The sequence below is a fragment of the Alligator mississippiensis genome, chromosome 4 (assembly GCF_030867095.1).
Source record: "Alligator mississippiensis isolate rAllMis1 chromosome 4, rAllMis1, whole genome shotgun sequence".
NCBI classification, from domain to species: domain Eukaryota; kingdom Metazoa; phylum Chordata; order Crocodylia; family Alligatoridae; genus Alligator; species Alligator mississippiensis.
The window spans coordinates 72,202,654-72,227,321 of NC_081827.1; the positions used below are offsets into that span (position 1 = coordinate 72,202,654).

Consider the following 24,668-nt stretch of genomic DNA (forward strand, 5'->3'; position numbering starts at 1 on the left):
CTTATTGCAGGACAGCAGTACAATAGCAATTCCTAGCAGGGAAGAAAAGGGTAAAGCTTTATTGTAATTCAACTCAGTGCAAGCACCTGACTCTTTCCCTGCTATCATGCTTGCCAGACTTCAGCAAGTGATTGCCAGGATGACTGTACGCTAGTCATCTTTATGCTCTGGCTAGAGCATAGAGACATATATCAGATTACTACACATCTCTGCCTTTAAAGTACATATCTGAAAGAAAATAAATTTGCCTTTAGAAATCTTGTCTCTGGAGAGGTTTTACCAGATATATATTTCTTGTTCATCTTGTGATAGGAGAAACATGATCCAGCACTGCCCATGAAAGTGCTTCAAAATCAGCAGTCTCTGAAGTCAAACAGGGAATCAGTGTTGATGCCATACTGGAGTCTTGTGCAGTGTTCTGCATTGTATCTTCAGGTGACTGTGGTGAAGGTTTCTCTGTAGAAACCATATGTTTCTACAACCTATGTGCTGATTTGGTAACACAAGTTCTCAGAGAGGGATGTATCTGGGAGTGGATCCAGAGGAGGTAGAGTGGCATAGCTGCACCACCCTCTTTGAACCTCCTATGGGGTAGGAGCAATAGTCAAGGATTTTTTAAGTCCCTGAATCAGGTTAGAATCTCCCTCCCTTCCCTTATGTGCTCAGTCATGTCCCCTCCTTTTCCTTCTCCTCTGTGTCCCCTCCCTTCTCATTACCCCTTCCCGCACCTGCACTGACACTGTCCCCCGCTGTCCTGGCAGTGGGGAGAACTCCAGGGCTGCTCCAGCTGGGCTGTGCGAAGGTTGAGCTCAGCCTGGGATAGCAACAGCAGCAGGACAGGAGGTCTGCCTAGTCGTCCCTCGGTGTTCCTGGACAGCCCAGGAGCAGGGGCAGGGAAGGGACCCGTGCCATCACTGCCTCTGCTGCTATAATAAGTTGAGCCCAGCCCCTGAAAAGCCTGGCTGATGTGGTTCTGGAGCTCCCTTTGCCCCAGGACAGTGACAATGTTATGCAGGAAAGGGGGAAAGTGGAGAGGAGGACACATGTCTCTGAGCAGGGAGGGGACACTTAAAAAGGAGGAGACTTACCTTTTTTGGAGACTTAAAAATCCCTGACTGCTGCTCTCTGGTATGGTCTGACCACCCAAGTGCAGGGGACGGATGCTGAGAGCTGGGTATTCAGCCACTGTTGCAGCTCCACATGTGGATGTGTTCTTCCTGGGGCCTTCCCAGGAAGATAGAGTGTATCTTTCTATTTTTCAGCTGTCCCATGAGTATGATTATATCAGTGATCCAGACTGACTGTTGATTTTTGATTATCTGGCCCATGAAATGGGCACTACATTTTCAAACTCACATGTACTTAGATTTAGAGCAAGTCCAGTTTCCTGAAGCGTATGCGATGCTTCACACATGAAGTTGACTTCAGTGGTAGGGTGGAAGAGCAGAATATAGAAACATAGAAGCATAGAAAATGAGGGTTGGAAGGGACCTGTGCTCAAAGCAGGACCACCCCAACCATTGGCAACATGTAGGGGGTACATGTGCACCCCCTGATCATGGCAGTGCACTGCCTATGAAAAGGCACCACTGACTGCCAGTGGCATTTGTGGGCGGTTGCTGTTCACCACCCTCCCCCCCTCACCGCTGACACTGTTGACGGCATCTACGGGTAGTCAGCGATTGCCACTGCCAGCAGTGTCTGTGGGTGGTCGCTGACCCCTGGTTGGTGCTTGCCACCCTGCCCCCCCCCCCCCCCGGCGGCACCAGCGACGTCTGTGGGAGCTCCCTGCTTACTGCCACCACACTCCTGCCAGCACCACTGTGCCCCCCCCCCCCCCAGCCACGGGGGCATGCATCATTCATGACCCCAACATCCCCAGGACCATCATCGGGTTGTCAGACTACCCCTTGTAGGACCTCTAGCAGCTGGTTTATCCTTTTCTGAAAGATCTCATATGCTGAGGACCTTCCAAACAATAAGTTTTTGAGTCTCTCTCTCCAATAGAATAATGAATAAAGTGAGAGTAGATGCAGCATTATTTGCCAAACTTTGAGGTGGCCTCAAGTTTGCTGAAGTTTGTCTTTTGCAACTGGCCAACTATATTCACGTTCACACTCTGTTTGAGCTCCGAGACATCAGTGCTGATATATACCTCTCCAGAATGCTTTTTCATGGTGACCATAAATGCACATCAGTCAGCTTGTCAACTGGTTCAATGATTTCCTTGTGGACTGTGTCTTAAGGGTTGTTTCTTGATAGATTTCAAGGGCAGTGGAACCCAATGAGACATGATGGACATGTCTACACGTGAAATTAATGTGATGCAATAAACTCTGGTGCTTCTGGGCACTGCATCTTCATGTGTGCTCAGGACTGCAGCACATTGCGCTGTGTTGAAGCAGCCATAGCTGGCAGAGTGCCCGGGGGGGTAAGCCTGCCAGCCCTGGAATGCTCCAATCCAGTTCAACATGCTGTGGAAGGGCTGGCTGGGGCACGAGGGTGCTCCAGTGTAGGGCTAGCCAGCAGGCAGCCTCTGCACTGAAGCACCGTCAAGCCTCAACCAGCCCCGTCAATGTCTACACGTGTTGCTGTGCACTAAAGAATGCTGCCACCGGATAGTACTTGTATTTGCAAGTACTAACCTGTGGTGGAGTTAATTAGTTAACTGTGGCCTAATAGGGCTGCCTTACTGCTCATCAGTGGTCTTTCAAGATCTATAATTATATAGATGTTTTCCCAAATAGAAACTACAGCTGCTCACTCAGCTCCCCAGCGGTTTGCAGGGATCTCTTTTCAGGTGCAGATAGTTTCTTGTCAGCAGGATGAAGCTTGAGATGATGAACCAGGACAGAACTCTATAACTTCTCAGGAGTGCTGGTGAATCAGCTCCAATGTTGATCTTGAAGCAGATGGTAGTCTCTCAGAGTGTGATGTCTTCAGCCCAATGATTTGACTTAGCTCCAGTAACTACAGTGTATTTCAGGAAGGTGTCCCATTCTTGTTATTTGTGGCTGGCTCATCCTTAGCAGTGTGGTTGCTATCAGAATGTGCAGAACGTCTGCTGTAGACGGTTCCTCCTCCTTTGACAGATGGTGTCAGGCAGTGACACATTCAGTCTTCTCTATGGGTTTGGCAGGACCCACCCCCCCAAGTATATTTTGTTGTTTTTTGATGCATTCAGCTGCAATGTCTCCAGCACACGATGGTCTTTCATGCCACAAACAATATGTTCATGTAGCATCTTTTCATGAAACCTGTGACAAAATCTTCAAAAGATTTACCATCTTCTTGAAATTGAGAAGAACCGTGTATCTCATACATAATATTTTGGTGGGGGTAAAATGATTGTTAAACATTGATGGGAGTATATGACTGGTTATTCAAACATCAGGTTAAAGGACAGCTTAATGTCATCAGCCTTGAGCCCCATTAGATATGGGAGAAAGTTAATCCGTTTCTCCTCTTGCTTGTTTTTCAGTCTGGTGGCTTGCCTAAATCACTCAAATTTGGTTTGTTTCCATCTGATCCACTCATCACCAGTCTGGAAGGTGATTTGCTGTGGAGCTGGTGGCTGCAGTCACGGCTTGCACTTGGGCTCTCCTGCCAGTGATGCAGAATTCACATTGAGGTTGTTCTTAGGGCTTTCATTACAATTTCACCCTTGCCATTATATAATGTTTGCTCCTTTGACTGTCAGGAATCAGGGCAACAGGCCAGCTAATTAGCTCCCAGCTGGCCATGATTACCTGAGTGGATGTGGCTGTCTGCTTATAGGCATCAGCTGTTTCAGTACCTAGCAAGCTACTCAACAGGGCAGAAGCCTCTCTGTCTAGCTCAGGGCTCCTTGTTCCTGCCTTTTGGTTCCTTGTTTTCTGGTTCCTGCCACTGGTCCTGACTGCCAGCTTCTGACCCCTTGCTAGGGGTCCAGTCTTGACCCCTACTTCTGGCTCCTGACTTCATCTGTTCCTGATCCCCTGGCTTGTGACTCATTAGTTAAGCCCTGACCTCCCACGTCCCAGTTGTAACTCCTGCCTCTGACAGATTGGATTACTAGACAGTTACCTTTTAGCCAGCACAACAGTCAACAAACAGCCTGTGTGTGTGAAAACACTTAAGTAAACATGTATCAGAATTAAAGGAAAGATCTCGTATGTTTCACTTTGGGTACGGAATAAATTGACGAATAGTGGAATGGTAATAGGGGAAAGGGAGAACTGATTTAATGGTAGAAGAATGTAGTATATGATAGAAGAACAGGAAAAATGTCCCAGCATTCCTGTTGAGGGGCCAGAAGCTTGCCTTCCAGTCAAACCTGATCCAGTTTAAGTGGGTGTGTAGACTCCCATTGATCTCAGATGTGCAGGATTAAGGACCTAATATGCTGTCTTGAGTGGGACTGCCAAGGGGTTTGGCAATATGAATGCAAAAATGGAGGAAAAAATGCACCATTATTTCTTCAAATGATAGAGAAAACAAATTTCATAAGGTTGTCTTAAGGTTGCTGTCCAAAACCAGCTTAAATAGATGTTAAATTGACAGCTTTTTGTGGACCATGATTATACTTTCTAATAATATGAGACAATTATGTTTTGATATGAGTTTACATAATTATGATGCCTTAATTAAGTGTTTGGAAATAAAAGATGATGTGAAGTTATAAACAATTTTTAATAGGTAAGCCAAAATGCTTTCCACGTGACACATTTTCCATCTGAAGATCTGAATGCTTTCCATCTGAATATTGATTGCATATGGATCCAAATGCTGTTTTTACATTTGAATAATTTCACTTTTACCATTTTTGGTGTAATATGTTACAGTGTTAAGATCTGGCACCTTTCCCCCTTTATAGTACTGGCAGTGATTTTATTTGGGCCATATAGTTTTTACTTCTAAGTTATGAATTTAGTCTTTGTGAAGGCCAGGAGGTGGAAGGCCTCTATTATTCCAGCAGAATATAGGATTCTCTGCACTGCTGTATCAGGAAATCTCAAGTAACTATTTTATGATGTATGAGAATATTATTCTTTGCAAGTAGTAACAAGCACTTCTATTTCTACAGTGATATCCACATAATCAAATGTTCAAAAGTGCTTTACAAAGAATTTAATTAAATGGGGAGTGGAATAACTGGGTGCAGAAAACACAGCAGCTATTATATATTCAGCAGCTGATATATTGCAGTTAGTGCAGAATGCTCTCTGACAGTACCATGTATGAAAGTTATTTCTGTCAAAACAGGTGCAACATTCCCTCTCTTCTGTTGTGCTAAGTCAAGATTTAACTGTGTCTCATCTCCCTAAAGAAAACTTGGAAGGAACTTTAAGAGTGGTGAGCTTCAGTAACTTTGTAGGCCCATCTAACACGTGCATTAATGCGCCTTTTCTAAAGCACATTAAATTTAGTGCCTTTAATGTGAGGTACTAAATTAATGTGCATTAAACTGTGCTAATGCACAGTAGCACATTTGAACAATTTTTTAGTGATACTTAATGCTCAGTAGACTATTTTACTGGGCATTAGTGTAATGTCACAATTTTTTATGTGATTCTTTAATGCTCAGTAAAATAGTCTACTGTGAATTAAAGTGCATGTGTAGACATACCCAGTATAGCTTTCCTAATTCCTTAATGGATTACAAGAAGAAGGGAAACTAGACTCTTCAGGTTGAGACTTGAACTTGAAATACCATTAATCCAAAATCAAGGTTAAATTTATGGGGTCCTCAGTTATAGATATAGATTCCTTTCTTGTGTCATGAGGTTCAGGCTATGATTGAAGCTCTGTTTAAAGAAATTGGATATTTGGAGAGCAGAAGCAATATCTACAGGACCAAAGTCTAACATTGCAAAATGTCAGTGATAAATTGACACTCAGATTAGAGATTCAAATTTTCAGTAATATAATTTACCAATAAAGCAGTAACTGAAAATTGCTTAGATGATGAAAACAGAAGAGCCCTCCCGTTTTCTTGAATGCATTTGGTCTGGTTCAGAGCTCATTTAGAGACACAGAGAATCTTTCCATTGACTTCACTGTGTGTTGGATCTGACCCTCATTTAGAAATGGTTTGAATATATCCATATTTTGAGGCACACCCATGTATAGTTTGGATATATTACTATGTTGCCTGTAATCTTTTCAGGACCCTAGCAATTGCTCTCATTAGCATTGGTGGGACAGCAGGCCAGAGTTGAAATCATTAATACTGCAATACTTTCTGGAAACTATGCTCTCCTCCACCCCTCCTGCCTTACTTATCTATTATCTTACCAATTTTGTTGATCAAAATACAGGCACCCCCCGCTCAACGCTGTTTATCTTAGCGCTATTTCGCTATAATGCTCATTATAAATTAATACCTGATTTTACTTAACACTCAGCGAGTTTCATTACAATGCTTGCGGTTGCCATCTTGGATTATAAAAAACAATTGCGGTCGCCATCTTGGGTCATCATATACTTTAGGTTTTGCTTAATGCTCATTTCACTTAACATTCAGTTTTTCAGGAACAAATTAAGAGCGCTAAGCGGGGGTTTCCTGTATCACTTTAAGCCAGGTTTAATGTTGAGTGTCGTAGTGGACTGTGGAGTTGGAGGCAAATGGGTTCTTTGTGTATTGCTGGATTAAAGCCATATTGGGTGCATCTATATGTTGCCCTGTGATGACATTGTTACTGTGCCATGCTTTACTAAAGCATGGCACAGTAACTGGCCATATGCATGGCACACATTTATTTTAGCAGCTACTCCACTGTAGCAGCCGGCATGCTATAATGGTGAAGTGCACCACTAGGGCAAAGTAGCTGCTAGTTATGTGTAGACACTCACAGATGCTATTCCGTTGCCATAGCGCATCACTACAACAATATAGCGTGCCTGTTGAGTACTTTTTCTCATCATTGGGAGGTTTTGCTGGTATACCAAGATACAGTGTACCTGTCTATACTAACAAGCCAACATCATTGAAACAAACACACACACAGAAAATCCATAACAAGCCCATACAGATTGTTAAACTTTGTCTACATCACAAAATTCCACTGGCAAAGCTGTGTTGGCTTTCATTGTGAAATGCCTTCGTATAGAGGTGTACCGATACATTGGTCTGATATCGGATTGGTACTGATATAACAAAAACTGTCTATATTGGATATTGGCCCAACGGGACCAATAATTTGGCCGATAAATGCCTTTGCTGCACGCAGCTGCAGCACAGTACTCAGGCAGCGAGGAGCACAGCTGGCAGCATGGAGAACTGTCTCCAGCTGGTATGTTTGGTGTGGTGGAAGGGGAGGGGGGAAGTAAGGGGCATGGGGGGGCAGAATAATGCCCCCTGCAGTGAGGGGGAGGGGGCAGGGGCAGACGCTGCCCAGGCAGGGCAGAGGGGTAGAGCCACGGCTTGTGTGGGGGGGAGGTGGCTCCCTCTGCTGTTTGCACCCCAGGAAGGCACAGGGTGAATGTGTGCTCCCCTGGATCTTTGCAGGGTAGGGTATGCTGCAGCTGGGGCTTCACGGGGCTCATCTTGGTGGGGCCTGGGCTCAGAGTGTGCACCGGTGGTGCTGGGAGGATGCTGCATTCACCCCAAATTTTGCTGCCACTTCACTCCGAGTGCCTCAGCCACTCGACACAGCCCAGCTTAACGCCTTGCATCCACCCATGTGCTCGGAAGAGGTGGAGCTGTGCCGGGTGGCTGGCGGCAGTGGTGCTGGAAGCAGTGTGGCAGTGAAATTTGGGGTGGATGCAGCATCTTCCCAGCACCGCTTGCTCCCACCCCATGTCCAGCCCCCACTGAAAAGAGCCCCATGCAGCCCTGGCTGCAGCCTGCCCCACCATGCCCTGCGCAGATCCGGGGGCACACGCCCCCCCCAGCGTGCCCTCTCGGGGTTCAAGCAGCAGCGGGAGACGCTTCCCTCCCACCACAAGCTGTGGCTCCGGCCCTGCCCCTCCCACTCCATGTGGGCCATGCCTGCCCCTGCCCTCTCCCTCACCATGGGCGGGTGTTGTTCACTCATGGAGGAGCAGAATGAGGCCCTTCTTGATGATCACCTGGGAGTGGAGCTACATGGGACTCATAAGTGCTGAAAGTCAAAATTATTTCAGAGTTTCAATGACCGCGTCTTTATGTGAAGTTCCTAGTGGCAGCTGGTTCCCCACTGTACTATATATTATTGTCTTTATTTAAAAGAGTCAGCCCTAGGAAATGCATCTCTGGACCCAGTAGAACTGTTGTTTATATTCCTCTGAGTCAAAAAGTCAAGTAACTCACTCTCCTGGTAACCCAGGTTTTTTGCTGTCTGTAAACCTAGTTGCATTTTCTTCTACCTTGTGTTCCAATGGTATAAAGTTTGAGTAGACCTTGCACTCTCCTCTGCTGTCTTGTCGAGCCCAACTTCTACTGTGAGAAGTCCCTCACCTTCCCTTTCTTCTGTGCAAAGGAATGACCCTGTTATCATCCTGTATGTTTTGTCAGCCTTCATGTCATTGTTAAATAGCTCCATTGGTCCCAGGGTACCAAGGAAGAGAAATGGGGAAAGCCACTTGTGTGAAATAGTTGTCAACATTCCTTCTTTCCCTAGAGCTTGCATAGTAGTGATCCTGCATACAGAATGATGCTCCAGTGTGTACAGCATCTGCTATTTTAAGAATTTGAATAGTCACTTGTCATTCTAAGGGTCGTCATCATGAAATATTGTTTTCCTTTGATGTCACCAGTTTCTTTTACAGATATCATTTTTTTAATTTCTTTTTGTTTTGGTGCAGAGGTTATTGTTTTCTATGATGTGCTCAAAACTTGAGAAGCATGTGTGAAATCCAAAAATTAATGCAAATAAATAAGCAATAGAGATGTTATTTTGAAAAGCTGAATAACATTAAGGAAATCTATTTCTACTAAAGTACAAAAACCTGACTGTTATTGCAATAAGAGAATCATAAGGCATGAATGCGCGAACAATGAGGTAAGAGCAAGAGAGACCCAGTTTATTAAAATGATATTTTATAGCTAATACTGTAAAAGAACAGAAATTAACATTTTAATTTTTACACAGATGCTATTAACAAAAACACTCCTAATGATGGTTTATGGCCTTTACTTACAGTAGCTATAAGGCATAATAGCTCCCACAAGCATATTAAAATATGTTTTGTTTTGTTTCTAGATCTGTTAGCTGTGCCTAAGCATCCGTATGCTGCTATGGAGAACTGGGGACTAAGTGTTTTTGTGGAGCAAAGGATACTGCTTGATCCAAGCATTTCGTCTATACCCTACTTATTGGATGTCACCATGGTCATCGTACATGAGTTATGCCATCAGGTATGACCATGTACTTAATTATGAACACTTGGGATGGACCTGAAAATTCAAATATATTTCTTTTTAGAGCTGATATTTTCACACACCTGATTGCACATTTCTTTTAACAATATTCAAAATAACGTGATGAGCTATGAGATGCATATACAGTGCACAGAATCAAAACAAACAAATAAGAGACAAAAGCCAACATGCAGGGATGAATAACACTTCATCACGTTGAGCTTAGGGTACAATGGTGTTGCTGCCCAACAGCTTCCAGGTATTCTGTGCTCAGTCAGTATTGTATCAGATTTATATACCTTTCCTCTGACCATAACAGTATATGAGTGTGTATGTGGTACAGATATAACTACATACATGTATAGTTAACAAATTGATGGCCTTAAAAGTAATTTATTGTATTTACCTGAATCCAAGGCAGCTTCAAGTTTTAGACTGCCTCCCAATAATTAGATTCTATACATAGAAAATTGTAAATTTTGTTATAATTCTCAATTTTTAGAATCTAATTATTGGAGGATTGTCTTAAATACATATCCCACAACTATGGTGGGGAAAACAGTAGCAGGGGGGGCAAATGGCAGAATAAGAAACAGCGGGGGGGCAGGTGGCCTGACCCCCACCCCTTGTTCTCCCTCCCTGCCCTCCTGCCAGTTGTGCCTCCTGCAGCATGTGACCCCTGCCACTTGTCCCCCTGGTGCCTATCCTCCCTACCACATGATACTTTGGCATTTGTCCCTCTGCTGCTTGTCTCCCCTGTCATTTGCCTCCCCCACCATTGCCTGTTCCATTCTCCCCCCAGCCTCTTGCTCCCTCTTACTGCTGCTTAGCTTGCATTGGCTCTGGCTCCCAGTCAGGTAGCAGCTCTGGCTCTGGCCCTTGGCCAGGCCAGAGCTGGGCCAGGGCCAGAAGTGGACTTGTAGCATCTCCCCTGTTGCTGTGCAGTCTCCCCTGCATTCCCCTGCACCACACAGTCTCTTCCATACAACCCCCACCACGCACTGTCTCCTGCATGTAGGCTACACACTGCATGGCATAAATGACTGGTGGCTCCCGAGACTGGGGGGGGAGGGGGGCACCATTTGTAGGTGGCAGCATTGGCGGCAAGTGGGGACTGCCAGTAGACACTGGTGGTGGCGTCAGTGGTGGGGGTGGCGAGCAGGGACTGCCCGCAGATGCTGCTGGTGGTGTTGGTGGTGACGGGAGGGTGGTGAGTGGCGACCACTTGCAGAAGCCAGCAACGGTGGCAGCCAGTCTTGGGGTTGGCACGTTCCCCCCCTCCCCCCGTACCCTCCCATGAGTCATCTGTGCTGCATGGTCTCTCCTGCACTCTCCCCCCTACACCATGTGGTCTCTCCACTGTACAGTGTTGCCTTACCGAGACTTCCCTGCAGTGCATTCCCCTACCCATCACATGAGTTTCCTTGAATGACCCTGGCCATGACCAGACAGCAGCAGCATTGGCAGTAGCAGAAGCTCTGGCCCTGGCTGTGGCCCTGGTGCTTGAATCCAAGGCTTTCCAACCCCTCCTCTCCCCAACCCACCCCTTAAATGCAGGAAAAAAACCTTGTTTTGGATTTGAATAACTATAGTATTAGAGCACTGTAGCAGATGCAGGCTAAACTTCATGTTCACAACCATTTTCTGTGGCAAAAATAAATTTGGAAGTCCCTTTCTGCAAACGCACTTTTTTTTATTCTGGCATTAACTATCTGATCATAAGTGATGAATATTTTGTCTCTGTGTATTGAAAATCTTGTATCAATTTAAGAATAAATTTGTAATAAATCCACATTGCGATTTATTGCATCTTTCTTCCATCTTCTTGAACTAACCACATTACAAGAGTTTAGTAATATTGAGTTGAATGCAAATATTATTGAAGAAATCTGCTACAGGGACAGGAAACCCTTTTTTGCACTGGTAACAGGCATAATCATAGCCTTCAGGTTAAAATGAATGAAATCCTACTGTGTAATCAGCATGGCTTACATCTGCGACTTTACACAGGAGCCTTTAAAAAGCCAAGTAAATTCTTAACATTTTTTCAAAATAAAAAACAAGATGTAAAGAATAACTTTGGAATGGCGATATTGGTGAGTGAATCTAGAAATTATACTGGTGGGCTCATACTCATGATTCATTGAACGAATAGATGAAAATTAAGTCATCAACTAAAATTTGAAATGTTTATTGCAAGTTATTGCTGGTTTAATCTCAGTATGATCACCTTACTTTTTCATCTATTCTATATTATGTAGTACCATAAAGCAACACACAGCAGGCTTGGAAAAATCACAGAACCTTAGAAATTAGGTGTAAAAAACACACTTTAGGTTGCTTAGATCACTTCTTTTTTTACTGTTGGATTCTTTATATATATAGATTCTTTATATAATATAAAAATATTCAAAACTACTGGGTCTTCATTGCTTCCCTGAAAACTGTTTTACAGTTGACCAAACTGTAACATTAGTTAGCTTTTCCCTTATAAGCAACCTAAGTTTTCCTTTTTGCACATTTGTTCTGTTATTTCTAGTTATCCTTTCTACCACGTTTAATCAATCATTTGCTCTTAATAGTGTGATCTGTATATTTCAGCAGCATGTAAAAAGTTGCCCATCAGGCATTTATCAAGTTTGGCTAGTTCACATTTACACAAAGGCCACATGGCACAGCTCTGTAAATGGGTCTTCAAGGTGGAAAACTAACTTTATGCTTATTCTAAGCCCTACCCCTTTCCCTGTATGTCCTTGAAGTGTGGTAAAGAAGACTTTTTGCATGTGGGAATTGGGCTATCTGTGTATTTAGCTCCCTTTAGCGCTTTTAAATTTTCCTTATAAGGGATGACTCCACCCGGTGGTTGTTACAGTGATGACTAGGGCCTGCACTAGAGAGTAGAATTGACTCTTCTAAAAGAACGGGAGAACAATAAGAAGTCCCTCCTGGAAAGAGGTATTAGTGTAAATAGACATGACACAGAAAGGACAATAGAAAGGAAGTATGAGAAAGACCTCATCCAAGGTCAATATGAAGCCTGTGGTAAGAGAGGAAACCAGGTATCCTAAGCCACAGTCCAATGCCTTAATAGCAAGGGCATCCTTTCTCTTATTTTAGTTATTCCACCAGTTCTGTTTAACTAGTTATACATGCTTTTATATTAGCATTCTCACACACATGCCCATATAACATATTCATATATATCTCTGATAGCATGCAGCAGCAAAATACCCTTTGTCCCACATGAGGGTACATTAAGCTGAGAATCAAGAGGAAACCTTGAGTTCTAATCTTAGATGCTTAACTGAATACTTAAATGATTCAGTGTACTTCATAGCCTTTATTATTGCCCAGCGCCTCATATTACCAATTTAGGAGTAACATTCTTCCATTTTACAGATGGCAAAACTGAAAGGTTGGAAAGGACTATCTCTGGAAGACCTACGAATAAGAGCGTACCTCTAATGTGACAGATCTAAATCACATCCACTTAGTCACACTGTGTTGACATTTGGCTTTGACTATAGCATTGCCTGTGCTGCTTGAAATTATTGGAGTGCACATGCCCTCAAAGGTAGAAATCCTGATTCTAAACACTCATAGTATTTTTCTGCTTGTCAGGCAAGCCACTGGCAAAGTGTGTGCTATATACCCTAAATGGCTGGATGAAACAGAAGATAAAAATCTACTACTACTATCAGATTGATATTGTAGTGCTACAGGTTCGGGGTAAAAATCCTGCTGATAATCTACACTGAAATAGGGCTGGGGAGGTGGGGCAGGGCATGCACTGTAATGTTATTTCTAGTTCTTCCAGCGTTCTAAAAACTGAACAAAATGATGTAAAAATAGTGAATTAGAAAAGGGGTATGAGAAACCTTGTTTAATGTTAACAAGAGCTCCAAAATTAAGAGGCAATAGAATTAACTTTGCCCAGGCAACTTTATTTGGATTTGTTTGTTGTTGCTTATCCTGAATTATTTGAGCATATACTATGATGTTCCATAGTACTCCTGCCTCATTCATTGTTCAGTCGAGACAGGAGGAGGCAGAAGGCTGAAGAAAGGAGAAAATTCTCTGCTGTTAAAGGCTAGGATGCAGATGAGTCAGCTTTCTTTGTGGCTGCTGCAAATGTATTTGAGATGCTTGACAAGACTCTTATAGTACATATGCATGTAGGGAGGGTGTAATAAAATTACATGGGTAACTTGAATTCTGTCATTTGAGTGCTTGTCATTTCAACCTTAATATTTGAAATGTATTTTTATAATAATAAGTACAAAAATAAGTTTTGATTGTATATTTTCTTTTTGAGAGAGAGCATCCAAGAGAGAATAACACTGATATAAAAACCCCAAAGTGTGAACAGGAAACCAGTTAAGAGGACATACAGTGATACCACCTTATGTGATTACCCTTTTATCACATATAATAATTATTACAAAGTAATAAAGGAAGGGATCAATTTTTACAGATCCATCAAAACCTCAATCTTTGCGTGAAAAAGGCCAGGTGAATTTAATAAACATGATTTTGATGGAAATTTATCAAATATTCTCAAAACCAAGTAGAGTCAATTAAACAGAAGCATGGATTTGAGGAGGGAGAACAAAAAAAATTTCAAATGCCACTGCATATATTAAATATTCATAATGGAAAAAGTGACAAAAGAATGTCCTTCCAGCATACATATAAGAAACACACAGCACCTTCCCATACCTAATTAAAAATAACATGCATGGGCTTGTTACTGCTTTATGTAATTAGCACATCCTAGTCTTTTCCTTCCAAAAGAGCAGAAATAATAATTTTCATTCAGTGTAAATAGTGCCAGTATTCAAATAAAAATATCAAATTGCTTCTCTCAATTATATCCGATTCTATCTTTCTATTGTCTTATTTCAATTTAAAAATCTTTAAAAAGTCTATGGTGCTAATAGGATAATGTTTCCTTTCAGGCATCTAGCAACTGGAAGGGTAATATTACCATCTGACATACAGATTTGGATTTATTAATTGGTGTTTGAAAGGTGTGGCAGTCTGACATCTGATGTCCAGCAAGAATGTAATTTTCCTATTGATAAAAATATTTCCTCTCTCTTTATTGGATAATTAAAATGAATCTTACCCAGAAATAAGATTGGGTAAGAAATATCTTGTTGTGCCAAATTAAGATCTGAATATATTAGAACATGTTTCTGTTTGTTCAGTAAGAAAGCACAAGCAGTTCCTTGCACATCAAACATATTTTACATCTTAACACACTTAAGTGTTTCTAAATAATCCTTCTTGAATAAAAAATGGTATTAACAGATAGAATTTGGGTATTATACACTTCAAGACTTGTTTTTTTTTAATATTTCTCCCTTCCTAGTTCTAATACTTCTTGGGTCACCCCACACAATGACTCTGGTGCGCCAGGCACTCTCCTGGACACTTCTAACCAGAATCTTGCCCATCATATTTGTTGAACAGTCTTGTCATAACTCATGAATGAAAACCTCTCATATACTGTTTCATGTATTTTCACTTCCTAATGTATAATATCCTCTGTCTCCTCCGTTTCAAAGGCCATGTACAGGCAATATGTTTCTGCTGGGAAGAGAACCACTGTACTCCTGGCAGAAGCTATGGGCATACAAACATTCATTCAGTTTCTCTTGGGTTGGAAGCATGACTGTTTTGGGTGAAAGATCCTCCAGGTGACCACTAAGTGAGAGAAACAAATGTTCACGCTGGCACAAAAGTATGATCCATCCTGATCTGGTCCAGGAAGGGAGTGAAGCTTTGGGGCAATGCTGCCCACACTTCCCCAGGCCAGGGTCTGCCCAGTCAGAGGACTGGGGGGAGTGGGCATTGCTTCACTGCTCTAGTCCCTTCCCAGACAAGTCTAGGAGGGGACTGGGGCGATGCTCCCTAACTGCTCTGAGGACTGGGTGGGATAGGAGGTGGGAGTGCCCCACTTGGCTCCATGGGAGCTGAACAGAGGAGCTACCTCACTTTGCTCCCTGCCCACTCCTCAGGCCTGGTCCCTGGTCTGAGGAGCAGGTAGGAGGCTTTGCCCCACTGCTTCTCTCCCTTCCCTGACTTATTGCTCCTTTGCCCTCCCTGCCTTTTCTCCAAACTGGACACTGCCCAGATTAGGGAATGGGTTTGGGACTTTGCCCCACTGCTCCCTCTGCTTCACGCCTGAAGACCAGGCACAGAGTGGAGGAGGCTGCCCCCCACTCATTTCCCAGACCCTGGTCTAGGGAAGGCACAGGGAGTCTTTCCCTACTGCTCCGCTCCCCCCAGGATCCAGGAAAAATGGAGCAGCCACTGCTCCCCAAGCCTTCCCCAGACTAGGGGATCACCCTAGTCTGGTGAAGGCTTAGAAAGATGGGGAGAAGCTGCAGGCTGATTTCCAGCATTGGAAATTTATCACAGATTTCCAGATCTAGAAATGAATAGCCGAACTTTGATTCATGGCTAAAGTAATGTTGTGTTTGTGCATTTCTAGTGTGTTTTTTGTCTGTCTTTCTCACTGAAACAGAGGCAGAGACTGCCCTTAATGGTTTTGCAAACAGTTGATCATATTGATGGTGCTTAAGTAAAAATGATCATTGGGTCTCCTTTATCAGGTCTCTTAATTTCACTCTCACTAGGCATTAAAAATATCGTAACATTCCTTGCATTAATCTTTGTTCCATTAGAGTTCCCTTAATTTACATCATTCAGGTGCTATTGACTGTTGCTAGTATGATTCCAAGCTGATAACTGTAATTCACCTTAGGTATGCTCTTTGGGACACCCTTGTTCATCGTTCTCAGACTGTTCAGTCACATTCTTCAGCACCATTCCCTCCCCCTTCAGCACTAACAGTACATGATGCAAGACATTCTGTTCAGCTCCCACACCATGGTCTGGAGCAAATAGTCATTGACACAAACAGCTCATGGGTCAACTCTCATTTTCATTTATTCAGCACTCTCATTAGAGTATCAGTAGCTACTTCTATAATCTGACATGAATCTTGCCCTCTGAAATATCCATTTGCTTTGCTCCTTTTCTCATTATTTTCATAGTTTATGATCACATGCAAACTCAAAATTATCTTTAATGGTGATAGTTTACTCTTTTTTTCTAATTATATAAAAACTACCAGTGAAGTTTAGTGATATAACTGTTGATTATTTATTCAAAAACAAATGTTATAGACACAGTAAGGTAAGTTTCAAAGAATTGTGCAGTGAAAATGGACCATTTAAAAATGGACTCCCAATATTATCAGTTTAATAAACTTGATCTTAATAGGCTGTCCCTTCAGAAGAAGGAAGGCTGAAATGTAGCCCTTGGAGATCTTGGCTCTGTTCCTATTTTTGCCACAGATCTCTTGGATAACTTAATACAAGATGCTTGGGTTCAAATCCTGTTTTGCCTCTATGGGACCTAAACCACTTAGGTAGATTTTAGGAGCCTAAGTCATTAAATGTAATCCTGCTCCATTGTGCACATTGGCAAAAATTTTATTAAGGTGCCCCTGATCCCTACGTGCTTCTTAGGCATCTCTATCTCAGCCTTAAAACCTCTCAACTTCCCTAGACATCTAGATGTGTCCTACTACGTATCCCTAGAATAGAACCCCTATACTATGGCAACCTAGAGATCTAACTGTACATATGCTCTGTGCCAATCCTATTCTTCCTGAAGAAGTACATAAATTCCACATTAGTCTTTAAATTCATATGCTGAATTTGCTCATTCATGTTGACTGACTGACCCTGGGGGAAGAAGGAGGTGATAAAGCCTATCTTTTACCCTCATCTCCCACTTTCCAGGATGGTGCTCCAACCACAGGCTGGCAGGGCTGATGGTCTCCTCCATCTATCCTGTTGAAGATGGGCCAGTCTTAGGATAGGGAAAGGATGGTTGAGTCTGAAATGTGGCAAAAAAGAGGAAATATGGCTTTGTGGCCCTGTGAGGTAGGTCCCTGCTAGAGGGAGACAGCCCTTGGTTCTGGCCCCTGATCCTAGCCCATGATCTCTGTGCTGTTTATCTGCATTATTTAATAATGTTGCTGGCTCCCTGGATAACATTTTATATGATGTAATTATTAAATAAAATAGATAAACAGCACTGCAATAAAGGCCCAGAGTGCAGTGTCCTCTCCACTTTAAATGTAGTGCCCACCTTATTGGGTCACACTTTCTCTTGCATATTCTAATTCTCTCTCTAATTCTTGACTCTCACTCTGGCTGGTCTGTGACTCACTTCATTAGGAGGAATGGCAGATACCTTCAGCCCTGCCTAGTCCATAGATTTGTGTTTAGTATATAGGTTCAGAATCCTTCAGGGTAAGGTAGATCCAGAACCCAAATCCTTTGCAAGACAGTTGGCAAAAGATCGGTGAGAGTCCTTCTTTGTGTATCAGGTGCCACCTTTGTCTTCTTTGAGGGCACCTGCCCTGTCCAGTGAGCAACCTGAATCACAATCTAATAGAAGCCTATTTATTAGGCTGTCTGTCTGCTCATTGATAGAATAGGAGAGGCATGCATGTATCACCCTGTGGTGAAATACGATTATTCTCTGGAGGTGTAAAAGTTCCCTGCTACTTATCTCTAAAATGAGAGAAATATCTGTCTTGACAGGATGGAATCAGATCAGTCCCTGAGGGCGCACCAAGCTATCCATTGAGAAAATGGAAAACCTAGGAGTCTTAGTGGTGGGAGAGGTTCAGCTCTCCTAAGGGAGATGCCTGCTTCACTGAGGAAGCAATGAGCTAAGATGAAGGTGCCTGAGTTGCAAATTGGAATTTGGGATTTACTGTCTTTTCCTTTGTTACTTATAATTAATTAATATTTTATAAGACATTTTTTGTGATCTACAAATGGCAGATATGATATAAGGGTTAAATATTGTCATTAATAATGCAACTAGCAGAAAAGCCTTGGAACTGGCATGTTTATAAATGTGATTTCATAAATACTATTTGATTGGGCTTCCTTTGTAGTGGTTTGGTGACCTTGTGACTCCAGTGTGGTGGGAGGACGTGTGGCTAAAAGAAGGTTTTGCTCACTATTTTGAATTTGTTGGGACAGACTACCTCTACCCAGGCTGGAATATGGTAAGTGTATGTTATTTCATTAATTAGCAACTCCATTGAAAGGTTATTTTCCCATTACACTGTTTATAGTTGGAGGCTGCTGAAAAATACCAAATGGTCCATGCAAGTATCAGATGTCCAATAAAACAAAATCAGTAGGTGTGAAATCAGTTGACAGCATTCCAAAAAAGTATAATGTATCATTTATTATAAAAGGTATAAAGTCATGTCTTTCATAATCCAATGTTAAAATAATTACCACCTCTCTAGTCAAAAGCATTTCTTATTAAGGGAGATATGATTAAGTGGTGATCATTTTTGATAATTTCACTTTTTATATAAATGAAAAATCCATAAAGATTTTTCTAAGTTTCTCAGGATGTTGCATTTTTTATCAAAACAATCATTTGACTAGAAAAGAAAGATTCAGGTAAATTATGCCATGAAATGGAACGTATTACAACTTTAATATACTACTGCTTTTTAAATGCATCTATATAATTGTATTTTATGATTGTTGTTATTTGTCACTTAGCCTTAGTTTGGGATAAATGTACTGAGGCACTAAGGAAGGGGAACACAGTTTGTCATATACAGTTATAGAAATGGAGTCAGGATTAATTACTGCTTTTTGAAAAATATATGCAGCTACTGTTGACTCACCTATGGGAGAAAAAACAAGAAAATACAAGTGGAGACATGCTTTCTGAGCCCTTCAGTATTGCAAATTTACTTGGCAGGTCATTCCTAATAATATATTATTTGATTTTTGGTCATCAGTTGTAATTTCTTGTCCATTTTAAGCAAAAGGAAAAATAAAATTTATGAGAGTTGTCTCATATCCCATACATACCCCAAGAAGTAGAGAAACCTTCCTTGTGGGCTTGGCCAAGGCGCCCATATACTTTTTCGTGTCCCAAGGATTACTTATTTTATTATGTGTAAATTCACCCTATTTTGAGCTACAATATTTGCTACCAAAGTATTTTTATATATGTCAAGTTTTATGATAAAGGTTTTCAAATGGTTTGGTAGGTATATAAATGTTTTGATTAAATTAAGAAGGACAAGGTTCTTTGGGTAAATCTGATATCTTTTATTAGACCAACTCTAATTATTTGAGATGGCATAATAAAAAATATCAGATTTACCCAAAGAACTTTGTCTGCCCATATTCTTAGACCAACATGGCTACAACCTATACCCCTGAAACATTGATTAAATTAACATATTAACTTCTGATATTTTTGCCATTTCTTTAACTTAGTTCCATAGTCTTATTCTATTAAAGTTTGCTGCCGTAAAACAAAGATACAATACTTAGTTAAATACATTAGAAACTCTTAAATAATTGTACATTTGAATGTTAAAGTATGTTTTTATTTGAAGTTTGATTTCTTTATTCTGGGTACTGCTTAAATATTTCTTTTGTGTATCATTTCTGACTTATAATTGCATTATGAAGAAATGAAAATAAATCTTTATCTGAACTGACAGCTGCGTTGCGTAGGTAAGCTAGTTGGGTTCACCTAGCTTTGGCTGTAATAAATCTCATTCTCTTCATCTTTATGAAAAACACATCTTGAATTACAATGTAATCATTCTAATTATAAATGCAATGGAATCTGGCAGCTCTTGATGATTTTAGCATAGTGAAATGTCAAAGAGTACAACATTCTTACACTGGATTTTATCTTTGAATCATCATATTCATTTGTTCTCCACATAATCACTTTAACAAATCCAGAATACCTTTGCTTTAGAAGTCATCTTGAATATACAATATTTTTTGTGAACATAATATTCACTGTTATGCAAATGACATGCCCATCATGTGAAGTCCTGGCCTCATAGCAGAATACAGGAAAAACGAAAGGCATGTGGGCTGAACAAGGTATGACAGTTAAGTTATAAATCAGAAGCATATAGTGCATGAATTAGAATTAACAACAGAAAAATTGCTGTGCCTGGAAAAATATCTATCTGTCAAGTTCTTTTAAATGAAAAGGGAAGCTTGACATAAACTTTTCATGAGGCTTCTGATATCAGTGGCCTTAGAGACCAAAAAAAACATATTGACATATCCAAATAGTTAGAAAATTGGTGGGAAGATTGAACATGACAATTTAAACAATATAGTTTTTTACCATCCTTTACAGTCTACAGTAGAAATTAATAATATGGTGTTTCATTCTTATTACTAAAATGGTAAGAACAGCAAGTAAAATTTGGCTGCACGTACCAGAATGTAGTGTTCTGGATATTTTTTGTTAGTGGTGCAAAGTACTCTTAAGAACAATCTGAGACACAAGTGTAAGCAAATGAGAAATACCTAGAGAAAAGAAAAACAGCTTTACTTCTTTTTCAGAAGTGATGTACGCAGTTCAAGTTGCACAAATCAGTTCAAACATCGAAAACTTTAAACATTACTTCCAATAATGATGCTATTTTAATAGCCAGAGCAACAACAAAAGATCCTGCGCCAGCAGTCATTCATACTTGTAATACATGCAGAAACGGTCCTTTTGAATATGACTGTGCTGGTTCTGAGAAGACTTTGCATCAGGAAAGCCAAAAATAATCTAATAAAACCTCTTCGCAAGGACGGGGAAAGTTAGGAAATTAACCTTTTTTCCTTGTAATCTTCTACAGATGTCAAACCTTGGGGACTGAGATGTCGAATATTACTGCCTTCCAGTTTGTTAGAGAATATGCTGTCATAACTTCTGGGCAGGTGTGGCAGGAATAAAAGAATAAGTGGCTGCTAAATTTTGTTGATGGAGCCTTAGCAGTGACATGTTTAACATTTTCTGCTTCTTAGCCCTCAAAAAACACAGGAAGAAAAGTTTAAAAAAAAAAAAAAAGATGACTACATTTTTGTATTTACAGTCGAAAACCACTTTCTAATACAACTTGTCATTGCTGTGGTCAAGAACATGGAACCAAGCAAGCCCTATGATGCTGTCACATTTCCTGTCAAGTCTTATAAAGCTTTTCCAAGTAGAAGCCTTTCTGTACTGCTGCCCACATGGGTGAAATACAGCACAATTTTATTTTCATCAGCCTTCAATTTAAATCATAACATCCATTTTAAAGAAAGGATGTGTATGTGTTATGGTTTAAATCTTATACATGTTTTAATACCAAATCATTGCTATGATTCTTATTGTTCTAGGTATCATACATACTGACCAAATGGACTTGGGTCCATATTTACTAAGGCAGACTGTCTATTTGATGGTCGAAAAGAAACGAAAATGATTTTTGTACAATTTTGACTAACAAGGGTATTCATGGACAAACAGCATAACGGATCCTCCTAGAAGAAATCAAGAAGATAAGAAATTGTGTCAGTCAGTTTCTTTATGTAAAGCCTCAGTCCATCCCTTCACTGTCTCTTTCTTGTATGTGGACGCATGCAGCTTCAGTTTTGCCATCCTCCTTTTGTTTTTAACTCTGCTTGTGTCATCTGGCCCAGGGGCCTCCCCATTAGTCTGGAATTTGGTTGCTGCCAAATCTCTGGACCTGCGTGGAGCCCCAGGTCTTATATGCTGGACTCAGTGTCCAACCCCAGTGTGCCAGGCCCCAGAGCCTAATCCCAGCATTTGAGGATGGTGGGGGTCATGAGAGAGAAGGGGCAATGCCAGGCCCTCAGGATGCAATCCTGGTGGTGGCGAATGGGAAGGGATGGTGCTAGGCCCCTGGCATCCAATCCCAGCACACAGGAGTCGAAACTAAGCATGCCATTTTCCTTATAACCGTCCACTTTCTGCAGCAAAATCAGTGCCCTAAGATGTAACCCCTATTATTGGAAGACATTTGTAACAGATGGCTCGTGTTATTCTTGCAGGCATTACAATAGTTTCCTTTGATTGTCCTTGACATGTCTAGGCACTTATTTTGTACAAAAAGATGAGTTTGGTATTAACCAAAATGTTCACAATTTAATACAGGCATATACCAGTCTATCCTATTTCTTCTCTCCCTGCCTGTGAACTGGTGCCTGTTAATTGTTACATTTTTAGTTCCTTTCTTCAGCCAGCCTGCTTATAAGTACCATGGTTTCTGCTTTATAGAATTGCTGGTCAATAGAATCAGCTGCTTATTTGAATCACTATGGGAAAACCCAAACCGTATATTATTACATGTAAAAATCGCTCATATTAAAATCACAGTTTTTGGGTTTTGGAATCATTTACTGTGTTCCAGCCTGCAGGGGGCTGGGAGGGAGCAGGAGCAGGGCGGTCAGGCATGGGGTGCCTGGACATGATCCCAGGGAGCCTGGAGAGCAGCTCCTGCAGGTAAGTGTGTGTGTGAGTGGTGGGGTGGGGGGAATGGGGCCTCTGTAGGGAAGGAGGGAGACAATTGGGCAAGACTGGGACCCCAGTGGCAGTGGGACGGGGCCATGGGTGGCTTGTCTGGGGGTCAGGGGCTGGGATCCCTGGCGAAGCGCCTCGAGTGTGCATGGTAGCTTTGAGGGGTGCAACCCCATGCCACTGCCCTTACTGCCTGTGTTTGCCGCCACCCCACACACAGATCTGGGAGGCATGGGTGTCCCCTTGCCCCTCTGGGAGTGCCTGCTGCTCCAGGGAGCTGGCCCCACCTCCTGCACCCAAGTCCATAGCAGGCAGCAGCAGGTGAGGAGCTGAGCTCTGCTTCGCTGCAGCAGGTGCTGCCACCTGCCAGGGGAAGGGGGCTGCGGACCCAGGTCCCTGGCCCCATAGGCATGGCAGCTGGGGGTCCCTGTGACAGGGCTGGGAGGCCAGGGGGCTGTGGGTGGGGGGCAAGAGTCACCAGCAGGGGTGAGGGGGGAGTGAGAGGCACAAGCAGGTCTAGGGGCTGTGGGGGAGCAGTGACTATCTGTGTTCTTGAAAAAACAGGTTTCCTTTTAATGGAATCAGCCTGTTAATAGAATTAAATCACCATTTCCCAAAGTGATTCTAATAAGAGGAATCCATTGTAGCACTTTTTCTTTGTTTCTTCATTGGCTCCAGTAGCTGTCGTAGATCCTGGTATATGTTTCAAATGTTTCCTTCTTTCTAGAACAAAGGTTGGGTAACTATGCTAGTCCTTGAAGTTTATGTTCTGTTCTCTCAGTTCCTCATGACTGTTTTCCATTCCCCCAGCGTAGGACTCAAGTTTTGTCTCTCTTCCTTAGGTTAACTTTTCCATTATTTGGCCAGGTTTGGAGGCTTGGCTCTCCCATACATTGGCACCAAGCTTCCATTTATTCCTTCCACTAACTGGTAATTTCTTTTTTCAAAGTGCTGCTTTCTTCCACCCTCTCCCTTCTCCCCTCATAGACAGGTTTGCAACTATGTATTCCATCTTTGTTTCTGCTTATTTTTCAGATTACTTAAAGCCCTCTGTACTTGGCTCTTGGGAGGAGGGGCAGGGAAGTGATGGACTAGGAGCTCTATGTGCCTGGATTTATTGATTGATCTTTCGCTTCCTTATTTTGTGGTAGGTGGAGCCATCATGCTGTTTGTCCTTGAGGGTCTCTGTTAGTAAGGCAGGAGTAGAGGGCTATGACAAAAGGAATTACTGGCAAGTAATTTTCACTTTCATCCATCAAACAAGTGTCAAATGCTTTAGCAGTCACCACCTCACCTTACGCTGAGAAAGCATTCCACAGAACCCAGTGGTCTTTTCCTTCTCCTTTATTTTATAAAAGTGTAGCTTTTGTAACAGCTTTATTGGATGAATCAATGCACAGTGTATTTACAGTGGTTTGTATCCTCTGTTTTTCTCTCGAAAATGAAGAGGCCTTCTTTTTCCTGTGTTTATTTGCTGTTATTGGAACCCATGGTCAAGTCTGTTAAGCTTCTTTGATCAAAGTATTAGGACCCACCGTTTCAGTGTGGAAGGGCATCCTTCATCTTTCAAAACGTGACCTAACTTTTTCTTCTAACCATAGTACTCCAGGCTCTAGGGCAGAGATGGGCAAAATAAGGTCCAGGAGCTGGATCTGGCCCACCAGGCAATTCCATCTAGCCTTCGGGGCCTCTCCATGAGCCCCCTGTAAGCCTTGGCCCTCATGCAAGCCGGTGCGTCCATGCAGGAGGTGCAGCTCTGGTTGCTTAGGCCAGGTACTTCCGTTGGGGGTGGGAGTGTGGGGAGCCATGCCCTTTGGGGCTGGGCTGGGCTGCCCTGCATGCTGCAGGAGGGTGGGGAGCTGTGTGTTATGGGGCCAGGTGGGGCTGGCTCCGCATGCTGCCACCATGTGTAGCTGGGGACTCAGGCAGGAGTGCAGCAGCTGCACTC

General features: G+C 42.2%; 1 protein-coding gene across 4 annotated transcripts in view; it reads left to right on the forward strand.

Moving 5' to 3' along the window:
• Nucleotides 1–24,668, forward strand: part of TRHDE (thyrotropin releasing hormone degrading enzyme) — a 334,099-nt gene that overhangs the window by 135,783 nt on the left and 173,648 nt on the right. For all 4 annotated transcript variants that reach the window (XM_059726094.1, XM_059726093.1, XM_059726092.1 and 1 more), the window contains exons 4-5: nt 9,165–9,319; nt 18,312–18,425. In XM_059726094.1, the coding sequence (XP_059582077.1) occupies nt 9,165–9,319; nt 18,312–18,425 (269 nt within the window). The remainder of the gene's footprint in view (nt 1–9,164; nt 9,320–18,311; nt 18,426–24,668) is intronic.